A 22,184-nucleotide genomic window follows, 5' to 3' on the forward strand; every position below is an offset into this window, starting at 1 on the left:
GGTAGATAGGTTATTATTTAACACGTTTGAAGAAAAACATAAAGAAAAGGTGCAAGTGGCAGACGGAAGTAAATATATCTCAAAAGGAATAGGAACAGTTAAAATTAAATTTCTTGACGGCAACGGAAACGTTATATCGGCGACTCTTGAAAAGGTACTTTTTGTGCCGGAAATCACGTCTAACATTTTATCGGTGGACAGGTTAACAAAAAGGGGTTTTGCATTGGAATTCAATGATAATAAGTGTTTTATAAAGACAAATCGAAGAACAATCGGTATCGGGCAACGTCATTGTGGTCAATATGAATTGATGCAATCGCAAAAAGTATATACATGTGACCTTAAGAAAGCATGTGTGCATTATTGGCATAGAATTCTCGGACATCGCGATATTGAAGTAGTGAAACGTCTCAACGATGAATTAGTTCGTGGTGTCAAGATTGATCCTTGTGAATGCAGCAATGACTGTGACGTATGCTTGGAAGGAAAAGTGACAAGGCTGCCATTTCCAAAGCAATCGTTTACGTCAACAAAATCTACAGGTGATTTAATTCACACAGACATTTGCGGGCCCATGCAGACACCATCGCACGGAGGTAAGCGATACGTGCTGACATTCATCGACGATTTTTCTAGATATACAGTTATCTATCTATTGAAAAATAAGTCAGAATGTTTTGAGAAACTACAGGAATATGTCAGCATGGTACAAACACTTTTCGACAAGAAACCTCAGATGTTTCGTTCTGATCGAGGTACAGATTACACCGACAAAAAGGTTGTGCAGTTTTTAAAGAGCAACGGAATTGGAATACAGTACACAGCAGCCTACTCACCTCAACAAAATGGCGTTGCGGAGCGTAAAAATAGAACACTTATAGAAATGTCGCGGTGTATGCTAATTGATGCAAGACTGAGTCTTCTTTTTTTGGGCAGAAGCAATAACAACGGCAAACTTCATTCAGAATCGACTACCAACTAAAGCAGTTTCGAAAACGCCATATGAGTTATGGACAGGTACATTGCCATTGTTGAAGAATTTTAAGATATTTGGTTCTAAGTGCTATGTACACATTCCGGATGAGAAACGACAGAAATTAGATGCGAAGGCGTTTCCATCAATTTTCATTGGATACGATGAGAATTCAAAGGCATTTCGATGCTATGATCAGAGTTCGCGCAAAGTAAGAATAAGCCGCGATGTATGGTTTGTTGATCATAGTAATCTAGACATGACAATAGAAGAGGCAGATAAGCAGAAAGAAAATAATCCATTAGAAATGGATCCAGTGGACGATCAACAGTTCGAGACAACAGTGATTGAAGATTCGACATCTACAATAATAAGTGACGATTCAATAGACAGAAGTGATGAATTATTCGTCAGTGCCAACAGCAGTGAATCAGAAGGCAACAATGAAAATAGTGCAAGAAACGGAACTGAAATTATACGGCGGTCAAACCGAATGACTAAAGGAATTCCTCCGAAGCGCCTAATTACGAAAGTTAATGTAGTTCGCAAAATAATATTAGAGCCAAAAACACTTAAAGAGGCATTTGAGAGCGACTACAAGACTGAATGGCAACAAGCCATGCAAGAAGAGATTAATTCGCATCATGAAAACGGAACTTGGGAAATAACAAAGCTACCATTCGGAAGAAGACCACTTGGCTGTAAATTGGTTTTCAAGATAAAATCAAATGCAGACGGCAGTATAAAAAGGTTCAAGGCTAGATTGGTGGCACAAGGATTTTCGCAAAAGTATGGATGTGACTATGATGAAGTATTTGCACCGGTTGCAAGGCAAACAACTTTTCGGCTGCTACTTACTATTGCAGGCAAGGAGAATATGGACATTATTCATTTAGATGCAAAAATAGCTTTCATCAATGGTGATTTAGAGGAAGAAATATATATGGTTCAACCCCCAGGCTTCGAACAAGACAGCGATTTAGTATGCAGATTAAGGAGGAGTCTATACGGATTGAAGCAATCAGCAAGAACTTGGAACAAGTCACTCAACAATGTAATCATTAGTGCAGGTTTCGAACAGAGTGATGCAGATCAATGTTTATATCGAAAGAAATTTGACGAGAATTGGTGTTACATTCTTATTTATGTAGATGACATTTTGATAGCCTGTAAAAGCACTGAGGCTATTAAAACAGTAGAAAAGACTCTAAAATCCAAATTCAAGATTGAAAACTTAGGCCAAATCAAAACATATATTGGCATTGAGGTAGAAAGAGCTAAAAATGGGTTCTTTTACATCAGTCAACAAGCTTATATCAATCATATTATTAATCATTTTGGATTAAAAGATGTAAAGGAATCTAAAATTTCATTGAAGACTGAATATAGAAAAGGTGAACCAACGGAGGCTTTAGATAGTAATGCAGAGTATCAGCGGCTAATCGGAAAGTTACTTTACGTTTCAATGAATACTCGACCAGACATCGCTGCGAGTATTTCAATTCTCGCACAAAGGACAACTAATCCTACACAAGAAGACTGGGACGAATTAAAGCGAGTGGTGAAGTATCTAAAAGGTACTATTCATTTAAAACTTTATTTGGGAGATAGCAGTAACAAATCCCTCATAGGTTACGCTGATGCAAACTGGGCAGAGGATCGAACAGATCGAAAATCAAACAGCGGCTACATATTTAAAGCATATGGAGCAATTATAAGTTGGTGCTGTCGAAAGCAGTCATGTGTTGCTTTATCATCTACTGAAGCTGAGTTTATGGCACTGTCAGATGCTTGCAAGGAGGCTATTTGGTTGCGATCAGTTTTAGGTCATTTCCAAGTGGACATGAGTCAGCCAACAATTATATTTGAGGACAACCAAAGCTGCCTGGCATTGATCAATCCAGAAGGCTTTTCAAATAGGACAAAGCACATCGATACACGTCGATTTTTCGTTAAGGATCATATCAACAATGGGACGATCAAATGCGAGTACTGCAAGACTGAAGAAATGTTGGCAGACATGTGTACCAAACCACTAAATGTAAACAAATTAGCGGACTTAAGAAATTTATGTGAATTATATTAATTAATTCAAATGAGGAGGAGTGTTAGATATCACTATAGTTTTGTTTTCGTTTTTTCAGTTACATTTGAATTTTATTTATAATCAGTAAAGTAGATGGCAGTCGAACAAAGAAGCTACGCCATCTAGAAGTTCATTTTTATAGTTCTAAAAATTTTACCGCGAAAGCAGTAATCTCTCTCCTCTATCCCTCTCTCTCTCTCTCAAGTCTTCCTCTTGATCTATACGTTTTGTAAAAATAAAGTATAACGTGAACAAAAGGTGTTACATTATCTTGTGGATTCAATATTCAGTTTCGTTAAAGCTAACATATAAATATATAAAAAGTCTGATCGCGAAATAAGTCATGTCATATAAAAAATTTTAAAAGATTTTTTTTATGGGATCGATGTACTAACTAATGACATTCATAATAAAATAATAGTCACTTCATGACTGAAAAATGATGTCAAAATAATGTTATAGCAAGACGTCAATATAAAGTCATGTAACAATAATCAGTCATTTTGACCACATATGACCAAAAATGACTAGTTTGGAACGTCAAAATGACGTTGTGCTTGCTACCTGGGCAGTAATCCCTCGCATAAAAAAAATTGGTACACGAAATCAAACTCATCCTATATGCAGTCTCCTGTACTATCACACTATCTAGTAACATTAATAACAGATTTCTAAAGTAATTTAGAAACGATTTTTCTTCATTGAAAATGTCGAAGGTTTGTAACTAAATCTAAAATTAAAATTTTATTAAAGTGAACTTCACTTAGAATTAATTGAAGAATGTAGCTTTGTTAATATTTTAACTTTACGAAGTTTGCAAAAAGTATATTAAGTAGAGAAGATCGTCATATTTTAATGAAATGATGGGACTGGTGGCGGATTCTTTGCTTATTTAATTGGATATTTAACATATCCTCAAAAATTACTTTTTTAAAAAGTATAAAAAAGTTTTTTTAAAAAGTATAAAAAAGTTAACCATGTGTCAGAATTAAATTGTAAAAAATTTTATGTTATTGTATAATATAAAACTGTTTTATGCACAAGACATAGTATTATTTAAACAACAAAAATGTTACATTAAACAAAGTTAATGTGCAAAATAGTTATTTCTTAATTGACTACAAAAATTAGTGATATCCTAAAAAAATTACCTTTTCAAAAAAAGGTAAAAAAAAAGAAGTCGAGTAATCTCAGTAGTAAAACATTATTGTATAAAACTATTTCACAAAAAATTATTTTAATAAAAAATTGTATTTAAAAAAATTGTGTAAAATAGTTGTTATAGTTATCTACAAAAATTAATGATATATTTAAATAGAAAATTACGTCGAGAATAAAAGAGTGCGATTTTATTTTATGTTTATCAACAGTGTGTGTGTGTGTGTGTGCGTGTGCGTGTGCGTGTGCGCGCGCGTGCGCGTGTGCGTGTGTGTGCGCGCGCGCGCGCGCGCGCGTGTGTGTGTGTGTGAGTGAGAGTGAGGCGGGGAAGGGAGAGAGAGAGAATTAGAGAGAATTTAAATATTTTGTCTAAGAATATATTATGTATAATTACAATAAAATTTAATGAAGTACATATTATCATATAGCTTTAAATTAGAAGTTTCAATAAAGCACAGGAAACATTAATGGTTTAAATTTGTTTAATATGCAATGTAGTTTCAATGTAAAAATAATATTGAAGGATATATAATATAAAAGAATATTAAATTTGCGAAAAAAATTAAATAAATAAGTTCACATATTCGATCTGTTTAATGTTACAAACGATGCGATTATATACGTGCAAGAGATCTTATATATTTCAATGGAACAACCATATACACACATTTGGAAACAAACGAGGTAATCGTTTTAGGAACCGTCTGTCAAGTTCACCTACCTCAAATGCAACAAATTAAACTTTTGTTTGATTGGCCTCATGGTGTCAGTGACTTCTAATAAATTTTCATGACACTGTACGTTTACAACCTCATAGACAATAACATGTTCATGAACGAACAATGCCACGCTGTCAAAAAATAAAATCTTCCAATTCTTTTAATGACAAAACTACGATTTTATGCTTTCAAAGAAGTAATTTAGATTAACAAAGTAATTTAGTAAACAAAAGAATACAAAAATATTAAGCTGTATGTACATTATGTACATTTTCAATATTACATATTCAATATTATGTACATTTTGAAAAATAATTAACTTAGAAAATTATTATTTTGATATTTCTAAATATTTATGTATCATTTTCTGAGACAGATTTCTTATATTAATATTCTATTTAATTTCTTTGCAAATAACTTTTTTCACATATTTTTTTTGCTAATAACATTTTAATAAACAATAAGCGCTGACTAATATTTTTACAGGAATACTTAGGATAATAATTTTGATGAAAATAAATAAAGGTACATATAAGGTACAATAATATATTTTTAGTATATATAATATATATAATGTCATTAATAATATATATACATATATATATATATATATATATATATACATAATGTCAAATATTAGATACTTTCTCATTTGTGCGATTAAAATTATTCATGTAATATAACATTATTTAATTTCAATTATTTATAATTATGAATATAATTAACACTTTGTATTATTTCATGTTAATAAAGAAAAATACTGGTTAATTGCAGACCACAAAGTATCGTTGTAAATGCATGTGTATTTAATTATATATTATTAACACATATAAGCATAAATAATAAATCGATAACTATAAACATTATAAAATGCTATTTGTAAGAAAGATATATAGATGTGTTTGCGTCATAATTGTTACTTTTAAACGGATATTATTGATATTTCATAAAATTCTTAAAGTAATTTTTTTGACATCTGATTTCGAAATTGCGCCTTCGTATCTTGCTTTGAATATTTAAAACATATTGGTTTATAGTGCTATTTATTGGTAAATACATTGCCATATGTTTGTAGCTTTCTGTTAATTTGTTTATCTAAAACAGATTATGTCGATATTAAGTATTAGTGTGAATAGCCAATAATCAATTATCAATAAATATTACATTAAATATGATCTCGTGTATGTGTATATATATATATAATTATATTAATATATATATATATATATATATATATATATATATAATATATAATATAATTAATATATATATATATATATATATATATATATATAATATATACACAATAATCTTAAATATATAATAAGAATAAATAATAATTATACATTATAAAAATTACAATTTTTCTTCTCAGAGTCAAAATTTTAGTTATCCCAAAAAAAACTGGTTTATAAGTTTGTAAACATTTTTAATCAATTAATGTCGATTTTTATATAGATTTCGTATCTTCATCAAAAATTCAGCAATCGAACAAAATGACATGAATTTTTAAAAAATGAGTAAAACTCTAAATGCGAAATATAAATATAAATTTTTCGAACTAATTTTTCTCTTAAGAGAGAACCAAATGTGAATAATAGTGCCTCAGTTTCAGAAATAATTAATTTTTTAAAAATAAGTTGTTGTATATGAAATATATTTTTTCCGCGACTAAATAACTGAATAAATCTCAATTCTAGATTTCTATTAAAATAAATCATTTCTAATCTCTATAGAAAAGCATAGGCGAAAAAATATCGTGAAAATTACTGATACAAAAATCATTCTTTTATTGTATTATGTGTTCTATCATATTATGTGCATAGTATTGCACTGTATTTTACTTAACAATTTTTTTGTCTGTAAGGAATGTTTACAAATAATTTTGTAAGTAATGACAAATAGAAATCTATAGAATTTGGAATTAGTGATTTTAAAAATAAAATTAGAATCCTATACGAGTTACGGCTATCACAGAGGAAATATTATTATAATAATTGATATATCTAGCAGACTATTGCATTAATTCGTGTTAACCTATCAATCATAATTAAATTTTTGATAAACTAATGACTTGTATAATATTAAAGTATGCGAATCACATTACGTAATATCTCTCCCAATCATACTGAAAAATATTTAAATTTATTTAACTAAGAGTTAAACATCTAGATTAACTAAGATTTAAATCTAAAGCTTATAAATTCTCTTTTCAAAATTTATAAAAATCGATTTTTATTAAAATTACTAAAGTTTCCAAGTAAAGAAATTCTCTTCTTTTTTTTACTTTGTCACTTGCTCACTCATTCTTTCCAACTCTGTCATTCTATTAAAAATTATATATATTTTAGAAATAGTATTTTTGGAAATTAAAAATAAAAAATGCTTATTTCATAAAAGAAATTAAATGACATTTAATTTTTACTTGTTACTTTGGGATACCGTAACATTAATATATACTGTATAAAAGCAAAAAATTACTGATTAATAAATGAATATAAGTGGAATATTAGTATAATATTCATAAAATTTATTTTTACTTTCCTATTTCTCTCTTTCATAAAAAACCATAACTTCTTACATTTATTTAATTCAACTTCTGTTGCATTAATTAATTTATCTGTTAGAAAGTAGTACATTTATAAAATAAATTATTTTAATATTCAACAACAATGTTAAATAACAAATTTATGTTACATCATAATTATTAATTTTACATATACATATATAGACACGTGCAATTTTTACCTCTTTCAAATGATCTATAGAATACACATGATTAATAATAACAATAAATGTTGCATGCTCGCTGACTTGTCTATAACAGTAAAATAATAAATTTATTGATACATAAATTGTTGAATGATAGATATATATTTACGAAGGAAGCTGTATTACCTGGGTCTTATGTTATCAAATGTTAATATGTTTTCTAATATGAAGTCGAGTATTACAGGATTCCTGGCATGCTTCGCGATAGTAAAAAGAAAATAATTAATATAATCTTTATCGGAAAAATCTTTGAAAAACATAATCGATGTTGTACTATCATTTTTTATTAGGTTTAAATAGGGATTGATAAATTGTGAATACGCAGGGCAAGACAGATATTTTAAAAATTTAGTTTTAAATTTTTCTTTTCCCAGACGATATACTCCCCACCAAGGAGAATTTTCATTGTTAAAAGAATAGTACAATATTTTTAAACCTTGACAATATGTCCATTCTTTCCACCATAGCAAAAGCCTATTTAACAAAAAACAAATTCTCATATAAATGTTTTGCACATATTAATCTTATATTTTGATTAAATAATATAACAAATTATAATTTCATAATATAACATAATAAATTTAAATTTTGATCAAATAATGTAATAAACATTGCACATGTATTTACAAAACAATCAAATTAAAATAACCGAGAATATATAAGAAAAATTACGTGTTATTTCCGGGATCTTCGAGATGTCGATTTAAATTAAGTCGGGCATTTGTTATGCATGTTTCACTATCAAGAGTACATGCCCATCTCGCAGCCTCCATTCTTAAAGACTTTGTAAGATCGTATTCATTAGAAACTTCATCGTATTTAAGTTTATTAAGCAAGTTGTTTAATAAGTATAGCATGTTATCCTAAATATATAAATAAATAAATAAATAAATAAATATATGTGTGTGTGTGTGTGTGTGTGTGTGTGTGTGTGTGTGTGTGTGTGTGTGTGTGTGCGCGCGCGCGCGCGCGCGCGTGCGTGCGTGCGCGTGCGTGCGCGTGCGTGCGCGTGCGTGCGTGCGTGTGCGTGCGTGTGCGTGCGTGTGTGTGTGTGTGTGTGTGTGTGTATTTATATATATATATACAGGGTGTCTTATTTTAAATTGCCCAGGCAAATATTTTGGAAAATAATGAAAAATCGAAAAAATGTTACAGACAAAAATTGTATGGTTTGTAGGGGGACATAAGATGGACATAAGATGGTGCCATTAGTTTGATCTTGCAGAATTACATGAAGATTACGTTCATTTTGAATTTCTTAAATGGAATACCCTACATATTTTTGCACATTCTTGTAGCATCTCGAGAGCTTTTCAAAGCACTATAAATAAACATTTTTTCATGAAATACTTTTCGAGTTATGCTTGAAATCATTTCTTAATTTTACATAATATATAATAAATCATAAAATATCTTGTAAAATATTCATTTTTTGATTATCTTACCTTACAACTTTTATGTACAAAATAATGAGAGAAATCAATTGGTGTAAAGAAAACATACAGTTGTTTTTAAGAAAAAATATGGAATTATTAATTGCAAATTACCTTGACCTTTATCTTAACCTTCATGTGACTCTTCAAGGTCAAACTAATGTCACCATCTTATGTTCCCTTAGAAACCATACAACTTTTGTCTAAAACATTTTTTCGATTTTTCATTGTTTTCCGACATATTTGCCTGAGAAAATTAAAATGAGACATATATATTCTATATATTTATATTGTTACTTGATATAAATTTTATATTTTTCGATTCTTGCATTATATTATGCTATATAGAAAGACATCTTCCGCAATTGTATTTTATATATTAAGAAGATTTATATATTAAGAACATTCTGTCTTTGTAAACAGCTCTGAATTCTTTTTATAAAGATATCTATCTTATATAGCTATACTTATATATACGTATTTATACACAAATTTAAATTTTTCTTGCGTGCACATTCACAAATGCTTAACACATGTTCATATCATAAAATAAACATACAGAAGTGCATACATGCATATATTGTAGCCATGTAAACATAAATGTAGACATTATATCTATAATATAATTTAATAACTTATTATATTAATGTTAACTGTTCGAGTATTAAACAGATAATTAATATATATGTTTCCTACTAGCTTGCTATCTCAAAATTAATGATATTTAAATCGTTATTATAAATATCATGCTGTGATTAAAAATAATAACAATCTTCAAATTTTTCTCCCTTTTCCTCTCCAATTTTTTATAAGATTAGTACATACACTTGAATATTAATTTACAAATATACTTATCTTTCATCCAAAATATGTATATTTAAAATACCTAATCAAATTTTTTCTAGCTACGTATATTTTATTAGATGTATGTTTTTGGAAAACACTTAATAATTATTATTATAAATGCACACAATATTAATATGTGCAATAAGTAATATGTTTCTAATATGTTGAAGACATCACTATTGATATTGTTTATAATATGTGTTATTACCTTGATATCAACATATATCTTTTCCTGAAATAGAAAGATATTGGACAGATATTCTAAAGCTTTGAACATAGGATACCATGCCACGTAGTCTGTTTCTCGTGACAGATATTTCGTGATATTCCAGAATACAATGGAATTAAGTTGATTTGTTATCATTAAGTGGAAAGCGTCGTCGATAATTTGGGCACGATTCAGAACATATATTTTCATATAATTTTCAGAATTTAGATAACTTATAATTCTTCTCCAGTTTTCGATATCGTAATTGACTCGATAATATCCTGTAAAATAAATAAATAAATATATATATATATATATATATATATATATATATATATATATATCTTTCAATGGGTTTATCAGTACAAGTATCTGTTTATACTTTTGTACTTATACTTTTATACATTAATAGAGATCAAAAATGTATCATAAAGTGAACATAAATGGAAATGCAATTTGTATATTATATTAGATATAAAATCATTTTGCATGAAAATTTAATATTTCTAATAATTGTGCATATGTATGTATATATATATATATATATATATATATATAATTTATGCATGTATATATAATGTATAATAAATGTAATACATATAAGACATAATGAATAATATTTTTAATAATGAAAATCTTTCTCTCCAATATGTATGTATGATAAACACTATAAAATGTAATAAATTTATTGCAAACTTACCAAGTTGGTGTCGATTAAATACTACAAAGTCACCCCACACCATATCATGCGTCATCGGTATGTAATCATACGCCTTCTCTATTTTATATTTCATCGTTATATTTAACTGTTTAGAATTGTAATCTCGATATATTTTCAGTACAGGACAATAATTTATTTTTGATGGAGACATTAGTAGCTCCGTTATAATATATAAATAGTACGTAGACATTTGAATGGACGAAAGGTTCTTTATAACTTCACGTAAGTAGTGATAATATGGCTTGCTAAAGTTATAAAATTTATTGATATGTTAATAAAAGGTATTATAAGCAAATATATACATATATATATACATATACAGGGTAGGCCCTTTTAATCTACGCACTGAAATATCTCAAAATCCAAATTTAAGACAAAAATGTTTCATACAAAAGTTATATGGTTATAAGGAGGCCATAAGGAGGTACCATTGATTTAATCTTGAAGAGTCTTCTGAAGGTAACGTGAAGATCACTTCCAACTTTTTAAATGGAACTGCCTACTTTTTATTATATATTCTTGCAGCTTATCTTGAGGGTTTTCCGAAACACTATAATAAAATGTTTTTTCTTTTCAAGTACTTTCGGAGTTATAAGGCTTGAAATAATTTCTTAATTTTACATAAACCGTAAAATATTCTTTAAAATATTCATTTTTTAATTATCTTACCTAAATACTTTTATGTACAAAATAATGAGAGAAACCAATTTGTATAAAAAAAACACATAGTTATTTTTAAGAAAAAATATGTAATTGTTAATTGCAAATTACATATTTTTTCTTCGAAACAACTATGTGTTTTCTTTACACCAATTGATTCCTTTCATTATTTGCAAATATAAAAGTATTAAGGTAAGATAATTGAAAAATAAATATTTTACAAGATATTTTATGGTTTATGTAAAATTAAGAAATTATTGCAAGCCTTATAAGTTTCGGAAGGCAATTAACGAAAACTAACTTAATTATAGTGTTTCGGAAAGCTCTCGAGATAAGCTACAAGAATATGTAATGAGAAAATGTAGGTTCCTTTTAAGAAATTGAAGATGACCTTCAAATAACTCTTCAAGGTCAAATCAATGGTACCATCTTATGTCCCCCTCGAAACAATACAACTTTCGTCTGAAACATTTTGTTTGCTGGGCTTAGTTTTTGAGATATTTTACTGTCCAAGTTAAAATGGGATATTATGCATATATATATATATATATATATATATATATATATATATACATATATATATATATATTTAATTAAATTAAATATATAATTAATTACATAATTAATCATATGATTTATAGTTTTTATATAAATATTTGATGCAACGGTTTAAATTATAAAAGGAATGGTCAAACTTGATTACTTTCAAAAGATAAATGTATATATAAATTGAAAATATGTCTTGTATATCTTATATATATCTAATAACATTAAAGGTAAAAAATATGGAAATGATAATAGTAAAAAATATAGAAATAATAATAATAATGAAAATAAAGTATGAAAGAAATGGTTTAAGTTTAAACAAAAATAAAATTAATTTAATTTAAATAAAAATAGTAATTTTATTAGTATAGAGTATTACTTACTTGTCCTTTACATATGTACGGATAATCTGCCAAAATAACTCTTCAGTAATATTCATTTGTAATATACGCAATGTACTGAATACTATAATTATACAATTTACATCAGAATATGAATAAGATAATAGTAATAGTAAATAATAATTAATAATTATAGTAAAAGTACATAAAATGTTACATCACTGATTTCATTATCATTTGAAGATGTTATAGAGAAAGTTGTCTTGCGTAATTCCGCGCAAAAAAAGTAAATGAAAGGCGACATTGGTTTAAAAGATATAACAAGTTAAAGTTTGATCATTTTAATACTTTTCTTAAGCAAACTGATATTAAACACATTAATTTGGAATTGACAATTACATATTTTTTCTTAAAAACAACTACGTTCTTTCTTTACACCAATTGATTCGTCTCATTATTTTGTACATAAAAGTATTAAGATAAGATAATCGAAAAATGAATATTTTACTAGATATTTTATAGCTTATGTAAAATTAAGATATTATTTTAAGCCTCATAAATCGAAAAGTACTCAATGAAAAAATACTTTTTTACAGCGTTTTGAAAGTTCTTGAAGTAATACAAGAATGTAGTTATGTAATAAAAAAATAGAAATTTTCATTTAAAAAAGCATTAATGATCTTATCCTGACCTTGATAAGATCAAGTCTATTTTCATCATGTGTTTCCCTTCAAGCTATGCAACTTTCGATCAAAAAATTTGTCAATAAAATTATCGGTTTGTGAGATAATCGACTGTATCACTTAAAAAGAAACATCCTATATATGTAATATATTTTATATATAATTTTATATACTACAGTTCTATTATGTATATATATACAGGGTCTACCAAAAGTGTGGAAACCCCTAAATATCTCGGAAAATATACGTTTTACAGAAAAGTGTTTCCAACAAAAGTTGTAGGGTTTAAGAAGATCTATATACTGATTCTATCAGTTTGACCTTGGATGGCGTCGTCAAGGTCAGGTCAAGGTCACATTGACTTTTTTAAATGACACCCCCTACATTTTATTGCATATTCTTATAGCTTAATTCAAGAGCTTTCCAAAACACTATAATAATGTTCATTTTTATTAAGTACTTTGCGAGTTATGAGGGTTGAAATAATTTCTTAATTTTACATAAACCATAAAATATCTAGTAAACCATTCATTTTTCGATTATCTTACCTTCATACTTTTATGTACAAATTAATGAGAGGAATCAATTGGTGTAAAGAAAACACATAGTTGTTTCTAAGAAAAAATATGTAATTTGCAATTAACAATTCCATATTTTTTCTTAAAAACAACTGTATGTTTTCTTTACACCAATTGATTCCTTTCATTATTTTGTACATAAAAATATGAAGGTAAGATAATCGAAAAATGAATGGTTTACTAGATATTTTATGGTTTATGTAAAATTAAGAAATTATTTCAACCCTCATAACTCGCAAAGTACTTAATAAAAATGAACATTATTATAGTGTTTTGGAAAGCTCTTGAATTAAGCTATAAGAATATGCAATCAAATGTAGGGGGTGTCATTTAAAAAAGTCAATGTGACCTTGACCTGACCTTGACGACGCCATCCAAGGTCAAACTGATAGAATCAGTATATAGATCTTCTTAAACCCTACAACTTTTGTTGGAAACACTTTTCTGTAAAACGTATATTTTCCGAGATATTTAGGGGTTTCCACACTTTTGGTAGACCCTGTATACATGTGCATGTATAATGAAGAGTATATAAAATTAAAGTTTTTATCAGTTATTCTGTTTATTCTTTAAGCTTTTATATTCAACAATCTACGCATAATCAATTTTTAATTATATTATCATACCTTTAATGTAACTGTAATGTTGAAAATAAATGTCGAATGATGTATTATAAAGTGATGTATTATATTCAGTATCTAAATGAAGAGAGTCGTGTTGAATTTGTACCACAAAAAGATCCATCATCCGGGTACTTGGGAAAGTCTATAGAAAATAGTTTAAATGTATTTACTTAATTAATATTATATTTAACATACTATAGCAATATGCATTAGAGCTGTTACTTTCGTGTATGTAAAAAAAATTTGTTATACTCTTATACACTTAAAATATAGAATAAATAATTTAAAAATATAATATATTCATAACAAAAATGATTACTCGACATAACTTTAAAACTAAATATTTCTAGAATTATTAAAATATATTATATAAAAAATTATCTTATTACACAATTTCTATATTTATACATATATTACGTGGAATCTGAATGATTTTCGCGCAAATTTTCGAATTTTTCTTTTTTTTCATATAATAATTTAAAGTCAGATAAATGTAACATAGTGACTTTGACACACACACAAAATAAAAGAAACATAAAAATGTAAAACTATTTTAAATTGTATTATCTATGTATGTTGCAGATTTACTTGAAAATTAGCATTTTTTAAAAACTCATTTATTTTTGTAAATATAAAATCCTCACCTAATATTTTGATTTATAAAAAGAATTACCCTCTATAATGGTAAATATTTAACTTTACACAGCCAGCCCCAAATGACTTGACCTTGACATATACTGCACTGAGTAACATCCAAAAGGTTTTATGCGTCGCTCGTTGTTTGTTGAAAAGTTTTTCAATATGTTTAATCCTTTATAACTTTCAATACAAAATGTCTATTATTGTACATGATGTTGAAAAATTCTGTAAAACTTATAAAGCTTCTTTTGTTTATAACTGTTTAATAAACAACGAGCGACGCCTAAAACATTTTACTCAAGGCATAAGTGATCTTGACAATATTGTCAAGGTCAAGTAATTTGGGGGTGGCTATGTAAAGGTAAATATTTACCATATATACATATAAATTTATTTCAATATATATCAGTTTAACACAAAGCTTGCTCATTTTTAAAGAAAAAAAAAAAAAAAAAAAAAAAAAAATAATATATATATATATATATATATATATATATATATAGTTATATACAGGGTCTTCAAAAAGTTCCGGAACGCTAAAATATCTCGAAAACGATCAACTATAATGAAAAATATATAACGAACAAAGTTGTAGGACTAAATAAAATGTACCTAATGATGATAAGACTTTGACTATGGATGAAGTACTCAAAGTCATATGAAGATCAAGTTGATTTTTCTAAATGGAACTCCCCATTTTTTATCGTATATTCTTATAGCCCTTCTTTAGACCTTTTCAAATCACTATAATTTAGTTTCCATTAAGTGCTTTCCGAGTTATAAGGCTTGAAATTATTTCTTAATTTTACATAAACCGTAAAAAATCATGTAAAATAATCATTTTCCGATTATCTTACCTTAATACTTTTATGCAACAAAATAATAAGAGGTACAAAATAATAAGAGGAATCAATTGGTCTAAAGAAAACACATAGTTATTTTTAAGAAAAAATATGTAATTTGCAATTAACAATTACATACTTTTTCTTAAAAATAACTATGTGTTTTCTTCACACAAATTAATTTCTCTCATTATTTTGTACATAAAAGTATTAAGATAATCGAAAAATGAATATTTTACAGGATATTTTATGGTTTATGTATAATTAAGAAATGATGTTAAACCCCATAACTCGGAAAGTACTTAATAAAAACTAACTTAATTATATTTTTTCGGAAAGCTCTTGAAATATGCTATAAGAATATGCAATAAAAAATGGAGAGTTTCAGTTAAAAAAATCAACTTGACCTTCATATGACTTCAAGTATTTCATCCAAGGTTAAATTCTTATCATCACTAAGTACATTTTATTTATTCTTACAATTTTGTATCTTCCTATATTTTTCATTATAGTTGATGGTTTTCGAGATATTTTAGCGTTCTGAGACTTTTAGAATACTCTATATATGTACTATATCCATTATATTGTTTGCTAGTGAGAAAAGTTTGCACTAAAGAATGCTTAAAATAACCTGCGTGGTGACATATAATCCAAGAAATGAGACAACAGCCTCATCGAACATATATGATGGCCAAAGTGGATTTCCATAATAAAAACATTCCTCTATTATTTTATAGGCCATGAATCGACGAACTTTGATTTTAGTCGCAACAGAATCTACATTGTCATTGTAGATAATATCTGCTTCTCTGAAAAGTAAAAAAAATGTTTTATATAATGATTATTTCTGTTGTATAATAACACATAAAAAATATTGTATTTCCAAATTTATAATTAAATGATTCTATTAAATTAACGTATTAATTATATATTATTATCAATGTTTTATTTCTAAATGCACATTACGAAGTAATGCAACATGTCGGAAGCGAGCATCGCATTATATATATATATATATATATATATATATATATATGTATATATAACTTCTTTAAATTTTGATTGATAAAGGTGAAAACCTTAATATAACATTTATACCTATACTTATATCTTAATATAATTATTTAATTTACGATTTTATATTTCAATTTGTAATTTTCAATTTTAAGATTATACAATAAAATATATATATATTTTAATATTATTTTTCATATAAGTTGATGTACATTGAAGACACGTTGTCCAGAAAATTATTGTGGTTTTTAACTTTCAAGTTCAAATACGCATATTTTAGCAAGTGAACTTTATCAAATGAAAAGAGAACCATTGAAATTTAAATATTTTTGCCAACGAGATACAATATATATTTATTCCTGTAGCATAAAATTTAGATTTCTAGAAGCGACAAACTCTTCGAAGGCGTTTCTACAGTAGCTTTATTGTTAAAGGTTTCCCCTGCAAGAAATTGTCGAAATGTTTAAAGAAGTGGTAGTAAATTGGTGAGAAGACCGGCGAATATGATGGGTGAGACAGAGTTTCATGGAGCTTCATAGCTCAATTGATTAATGCAGCGTCGGTTTGCGGCGTGTAATCGAGTATTGTCGTATTGGCCTTTTCTGTTGACCAACGCCGAACGCAAACATGTCAGTTCCTAATGCATTTTGCCAATTTCTTGACAGTACCTCTCTGCCGTAATTTCCGTCCGAATTTAAAAAGCTGTAGTGAATTATCTCGGCTAACAACTACCAAATAGTCACTATAATCTTCTTTTAATACAATTTTGGTTTCGGAGAGTGTTTTGACGCTCCATCATGGTCTAACCATTGTGAAAAATGTCGACGATTATCGTAGCATCCATTTTTTATCACACATTACAATGCGATTGAAAAACGGATTATTTTGTTTGCGCAAATTCAATGCAGAACACACTTTAAAGTGACGATTTTTTTGATACGGCATCCTTTTGTCGAGCTTTTTTGTTTTTCCAATTCGTTCCAGGTAATCAGAAACAGCTGACTTGCTTACGCCAAGTCTTTCCGCTAGTTCTTAAATCGATGTGCGTGACTCTGTTTCAACTAACACCTTCAAGTGGTCGTCGTCAATAATCGCAGTCGTATAGAACTTTTCAACTTCAAGGCTCTCATCTCCACTGAAATTTACGGAAATCATTGCATTAACGGAAATCATTGCATTGTACGTTAGCGGTTTCTGGACCAAATGCATCTTTAATATTGAGAGACTTCAGCTGCTCTTAAACGCCTCATTTTGAATTCATATAAAAAAATCGCTGGAATTTGCTATTTTATCATTCTTAATTTCATAATTTAAATAAAACGGAAACCAATCAAATCAAAATACAGTCATTTTTATTAAAATGTAGAGCAAAGTTTGCGCTTTTAAATTAATACAATATAAATACAAAATACAATATAAATACTAAAGAAAGACAACATGAAAAAAGCGCCAAATCTTAAACAACAAAAATCGCAATAACTTTCTGGACAATAATAAACTGAACTGACAATAAACGATTAGATGTGTTTCTCCTCTCATTACTTCATACAATATAACTTATTTTCTAAAATATATTCAAATAATATTTTAAAAATAGAGAAAACATATGTAAATAATTTTAGTTATCAAGAATTGTTGTTCTCTTTTTCATCTTTAAAATATATTAATTTTTTTAAATTATATAATTACTTGTAAAAAATAAGGCCCAGATTTGTGATGCTTTCGTTTTGAAAATCCGGAAGTGCAATATGATTTATTTCCCAAGTTTGATTTAAACGTTTCCATTTATCGAACACGTACAATGTTATATTTTCAGCAAATTGGTGTGCAAATTCGCAGTGCATTCTACACCACATATTAACTCTGACACTTTCATTTGTACCAGGCATAAGAGAAAAATTTCGGTTAGTCAGAAATAGTAGATACATAGGCTTTACAAGCGTATTAAAATGTGTCTTCGTCATGTTTTTATCATTCGTTTCTATTTTTTCTATCATTTTTGGTTCATTTGATAAAACTGTATAGTTTTGATAATGTTCGACAATAATATCATAATAGGGCATGATGGTTCCTGAAGATTCAGGCAAAGTCGGAATCATATGTTGGATTCCAATACGATCAACATACGTTGCCAACCTATTACATTTAGAAATATGAATTAACAATAATAAAAGACACCACAAAATCTGATGCAAAAGTGGTTTCAATGAAATTGTATAAAAGTTGCATACATTTTAGTTGTGCGGGATTCGTAAAATGTCTATTTTAGAATATACAGGTACAAAATAAATATTTAATAATTAATATTTTAGTATCAAAATTTTAATGCGTTTAATAAAATTAAAATAAATATCAATATAAAATAGTATTGGAATAATAACTTTTTTAAATTGATTTTAATTGATATATTATCAACGATTTTGTACATAATTTTATACAAGTGAAAAAAACTGCCTATTTTAGTGATGATTTATTAAATGAAACACATATGTATATATATCTTAGTTATTAGCGAAAATAGTATTATTTCTAAATAATATGGGTGTGTGTAAATGCACGTTTAAATACATGAAACAGCATAAGTATAACTTATATATTTAATTGTATGTATTATATGCAGAGTGTTTATGAAAGTTGTAAGTATTCATGAATTAATCAAATTTTGATAATGATTTTTATGGACAATAAGGATAAAAAGAATTCATATAAACATGTGTCTGGGAATGTTTTCCTTCTAAATTATAAGCTTTTTTAAATATTAGAAATGAATTTCCTAAAGTTTAGTATTGTCAAAATAAACAGCGTAAAACTTAAATGTTTGTTCAAAATTTCAAATTACATATAAACAAGTTTAAAAAAATATAAATCCTTCCAAATCATACTTATATTTTGAAAACAATTCGGAAATCTACCAGAATATTTGATTTCGAGTGTTGACAATAAAATGCTGTATAAAACGTGTATTATTGCTGACTACTATAATTAAATTAATTTTTATTTGCACCTTACATTTTAATAATAATGATAATATTAAATTGCAAAATTTTTTACCAAAAGAATATTAAGAAACATATAATTAAGAATGGAAACATTTCAGATACGTACATGTCTATGAATAAATTAGTTTTTCTTAGAAAATTCTTTTTAAATAGAAACAAAATGCTTTACCAGAGCTTGTTCATAAACATCATAAAATTACTATGTATTTAACATTTTAACAGTTACTTACCACTGTCGCCCATCTCTTTTATAAAAGTTTTTTAAACCTGTATCTTCAGTTATATTATAAACTAATTTTATGATGTAATACCCTGGGAATAGATCTTCAGCGAATGTATATTCGACAATGTTGTTCTCAACATCATACATAGTTCTTACCGGTGTATAAATGTTCGTAGTTTTAATATCATTCATAGAATAATAGTTTGGATAATAAACCACAGTTGGATTAATATTTTTTAGGTGTAAATATAATATAATGCTTGGTGTTGAATATTTAATATGTGTACGTATACTGTAGTCGATGACAAGAATATTTTTTTCGATATATGTAACGATGATATCATAATGTTGCGGTAATATATATATCGAGATCCTGTTCAACTCTTCTTGAGATATTGTAATTATCTGATCGTCGGTTAAAGAAGCCGCCGCGACGATGATTGTTAAACTGCTACTTAACAATAGTTTAGGAAACATGATACTAGTTTTTATCTTAGATATCTGTAAAAATATTTTTGTAAGTACAAACGGACAAATTAGACATAGCACTATCTTTATCACGATATTTAGCGGAAAAAAAGGAATTAAGACAAATATATAAAAATAAACTTAATTTGGAATAACTTACTCTGTATAATGAGATGTACAAATTCTAAGCAAGTGTATGTCTTGTTACAATAATTAGCTGCAATAAATTAATGTTTTATCCACTATCATTGTAACATGAAATATATATGCGCACTTATGATTTCTTATTATTTCGAGAAACTTCTAAAGACTAATAACACTTGGCGATATTACAATAAATGTGTATGTCATATGTAAACACACAACTTCTGAGGTCGTTAACAGACAGTTCGATCGAGAAACGGTATGTAATAGCAAAGCACGGTGCCGTTTTTCCCACTCCAAATTCGTGCTAGCGATCGAGCGCCGTAAGATGGCAAAACTGTTTATTTCGCGTTGGTCGAAAGCAAAAGAGACCGTTATGTAGAATGCAAAAATATCTTTAAATATATATACTTGAATTCTTTTATATTATTTAAAAATAGTATATTCCTTTAAAATCCCCAAAAATTTGATAATTTATATAATTTACAATATACATCAAATAAAATTTTATTAACTATATTATTATGTGTTTGTATCGTTAAATTGTCTTTAAGCAATTTAATAAAAAAACGTAACTTATTAATACTAGAATATAATATCACAGTATTGTTTGTAAGAAAATATAATGAATAACTATTATTTTTTAGGTTTTTGTTCACTTTTTCAAATTTATATGATGGATATTAGAATAAAACAATGAGAAATTTCTGAAATTGATCGAATCAATAATCGTTTTTCTCATAACGAAGCAGATTTTTAAATTAAAATTAAGAAAGATTTTTATATAATGTGGAATAAAAATATTATATACGCATATATATATATATACGCATTCCAATTCCCGAACTTTGCGATATATTAACGATACCGATCTACCGCATTATATGTAAACGATACCGAGCTACCGATTATCCGCCACATTGTACATCGGATGCAGTTTTCTACATCTGATGCAGGAACTGCTCACACCGATTAAACGTTTCGCCAGCGATCATACCATACCTATCGATTAATCGATTCACGCCGAATATCCGCGCACAGTTTATACACTCACACCGAAATCACGCTGCACTCGATTTATTCTCGCACACGCATACAAAATTTACATCGTACACATACACGCACACACACACGCATTGAAACTCTGTACCTATTTTCTTTTGAATAAATATTCTTTCGTTTTTTTTTTAAACTAAACTGCCAGTGTAATTAGCTTGCCTACACAGAAAACCGAATCCCGCATCCGACTGCGACTATCCGATCATCTCGCGGAAGTCCGTGACAAATTTAAGATATTAATAACATATTGTAGAGGGCCTGAGTAGTGAAATTGGTCGCGTTTTTAAAAATGTAGGTCTTAATGTCGTCTACAATGTGCCTAAAAAACTCAACGCATTAATTAAACGTAGTAAAGATAGGCTGCTTACTAATAACATGACGGAAGTCGTTTACAAATTAGACTGCAAAAATTGTAACAAGTCATATATTGGCCAAACAAAAAGACATGT

General features: G+C 27.6%; 1 protein-coding gene across 3 annotated transcripts; it reads right to left on the reverse strand.

The window, feature by feature from the left end:
- Nucleotides 1-5,817: 5,817 nt before the first annotated feature.
- LOC105249377 (aminopeptidase N) lies at nt 5,818-20,812 on the reverse strand. Of its 3 annotated transcripts, XM_025407313.1 has the most exons (12): nt 20,693-20,812; nt 20,072-20,565; nt 18,532-18,978; nt 16,460-16,637; nt 14,351-14,489; nt 12,506-12,587; nt 10,896-11,161; nt 10,196-10,476; nt 8,381-8,571; nt 7,835-8,182; nt 7,685-7,754; nt 5,818-6,031 (listed from the first exon to the last, which is right to left on the reverse strand). In XM_025407313.1, exons 2-12 carry the CDS (start codon nt 20,539-20,541, stop codon nt 5,870-5,872), a joined length of 2,634 nt encoding a protein of 877 aa, XP_025263098.1. In that variant the 5' UTR covers nt 20,542-20,565; nt 20,693-20,812; the 3' UTR covers nt 5,818-5,869. The 3 variants fall into 3 exon arrangements, with proteins under 3 accessions (XP_025263098.1, XP_025263099.1, XP_025263100.1); XM_025407314.1 differs by lacking the exon at nt 7,685-7,754 and having other exon boundaries at nt 8,145-8,182; XM_025407315.1 differs by lacking the exons at nt 7,685-7,754; nt 7,835-8,182 and having other exon boundaries at nt 5,843-6,031.
- Between the last annotated feature and the right edge of the window lie 1,372 nt (nt 20,813-22,184).

The sequence above is a fragment of the Camponotus floridanus genome, unplaced genomic scaffold, assembly GCF_003227725.1.
Source record: "Camponotus floridanus strain SB8 unplaced genomic scaffold, Cflo_v7.5 scaffold17, whole genome shotgun sequence".
Classification (NCBI taxonomy): domain Eukaryota; kingdom Metazoa; phylum Arthropoda; class Insecta; order Hymenoptera; family Formicidae; genus Camponotus; species Camponotus floridanus.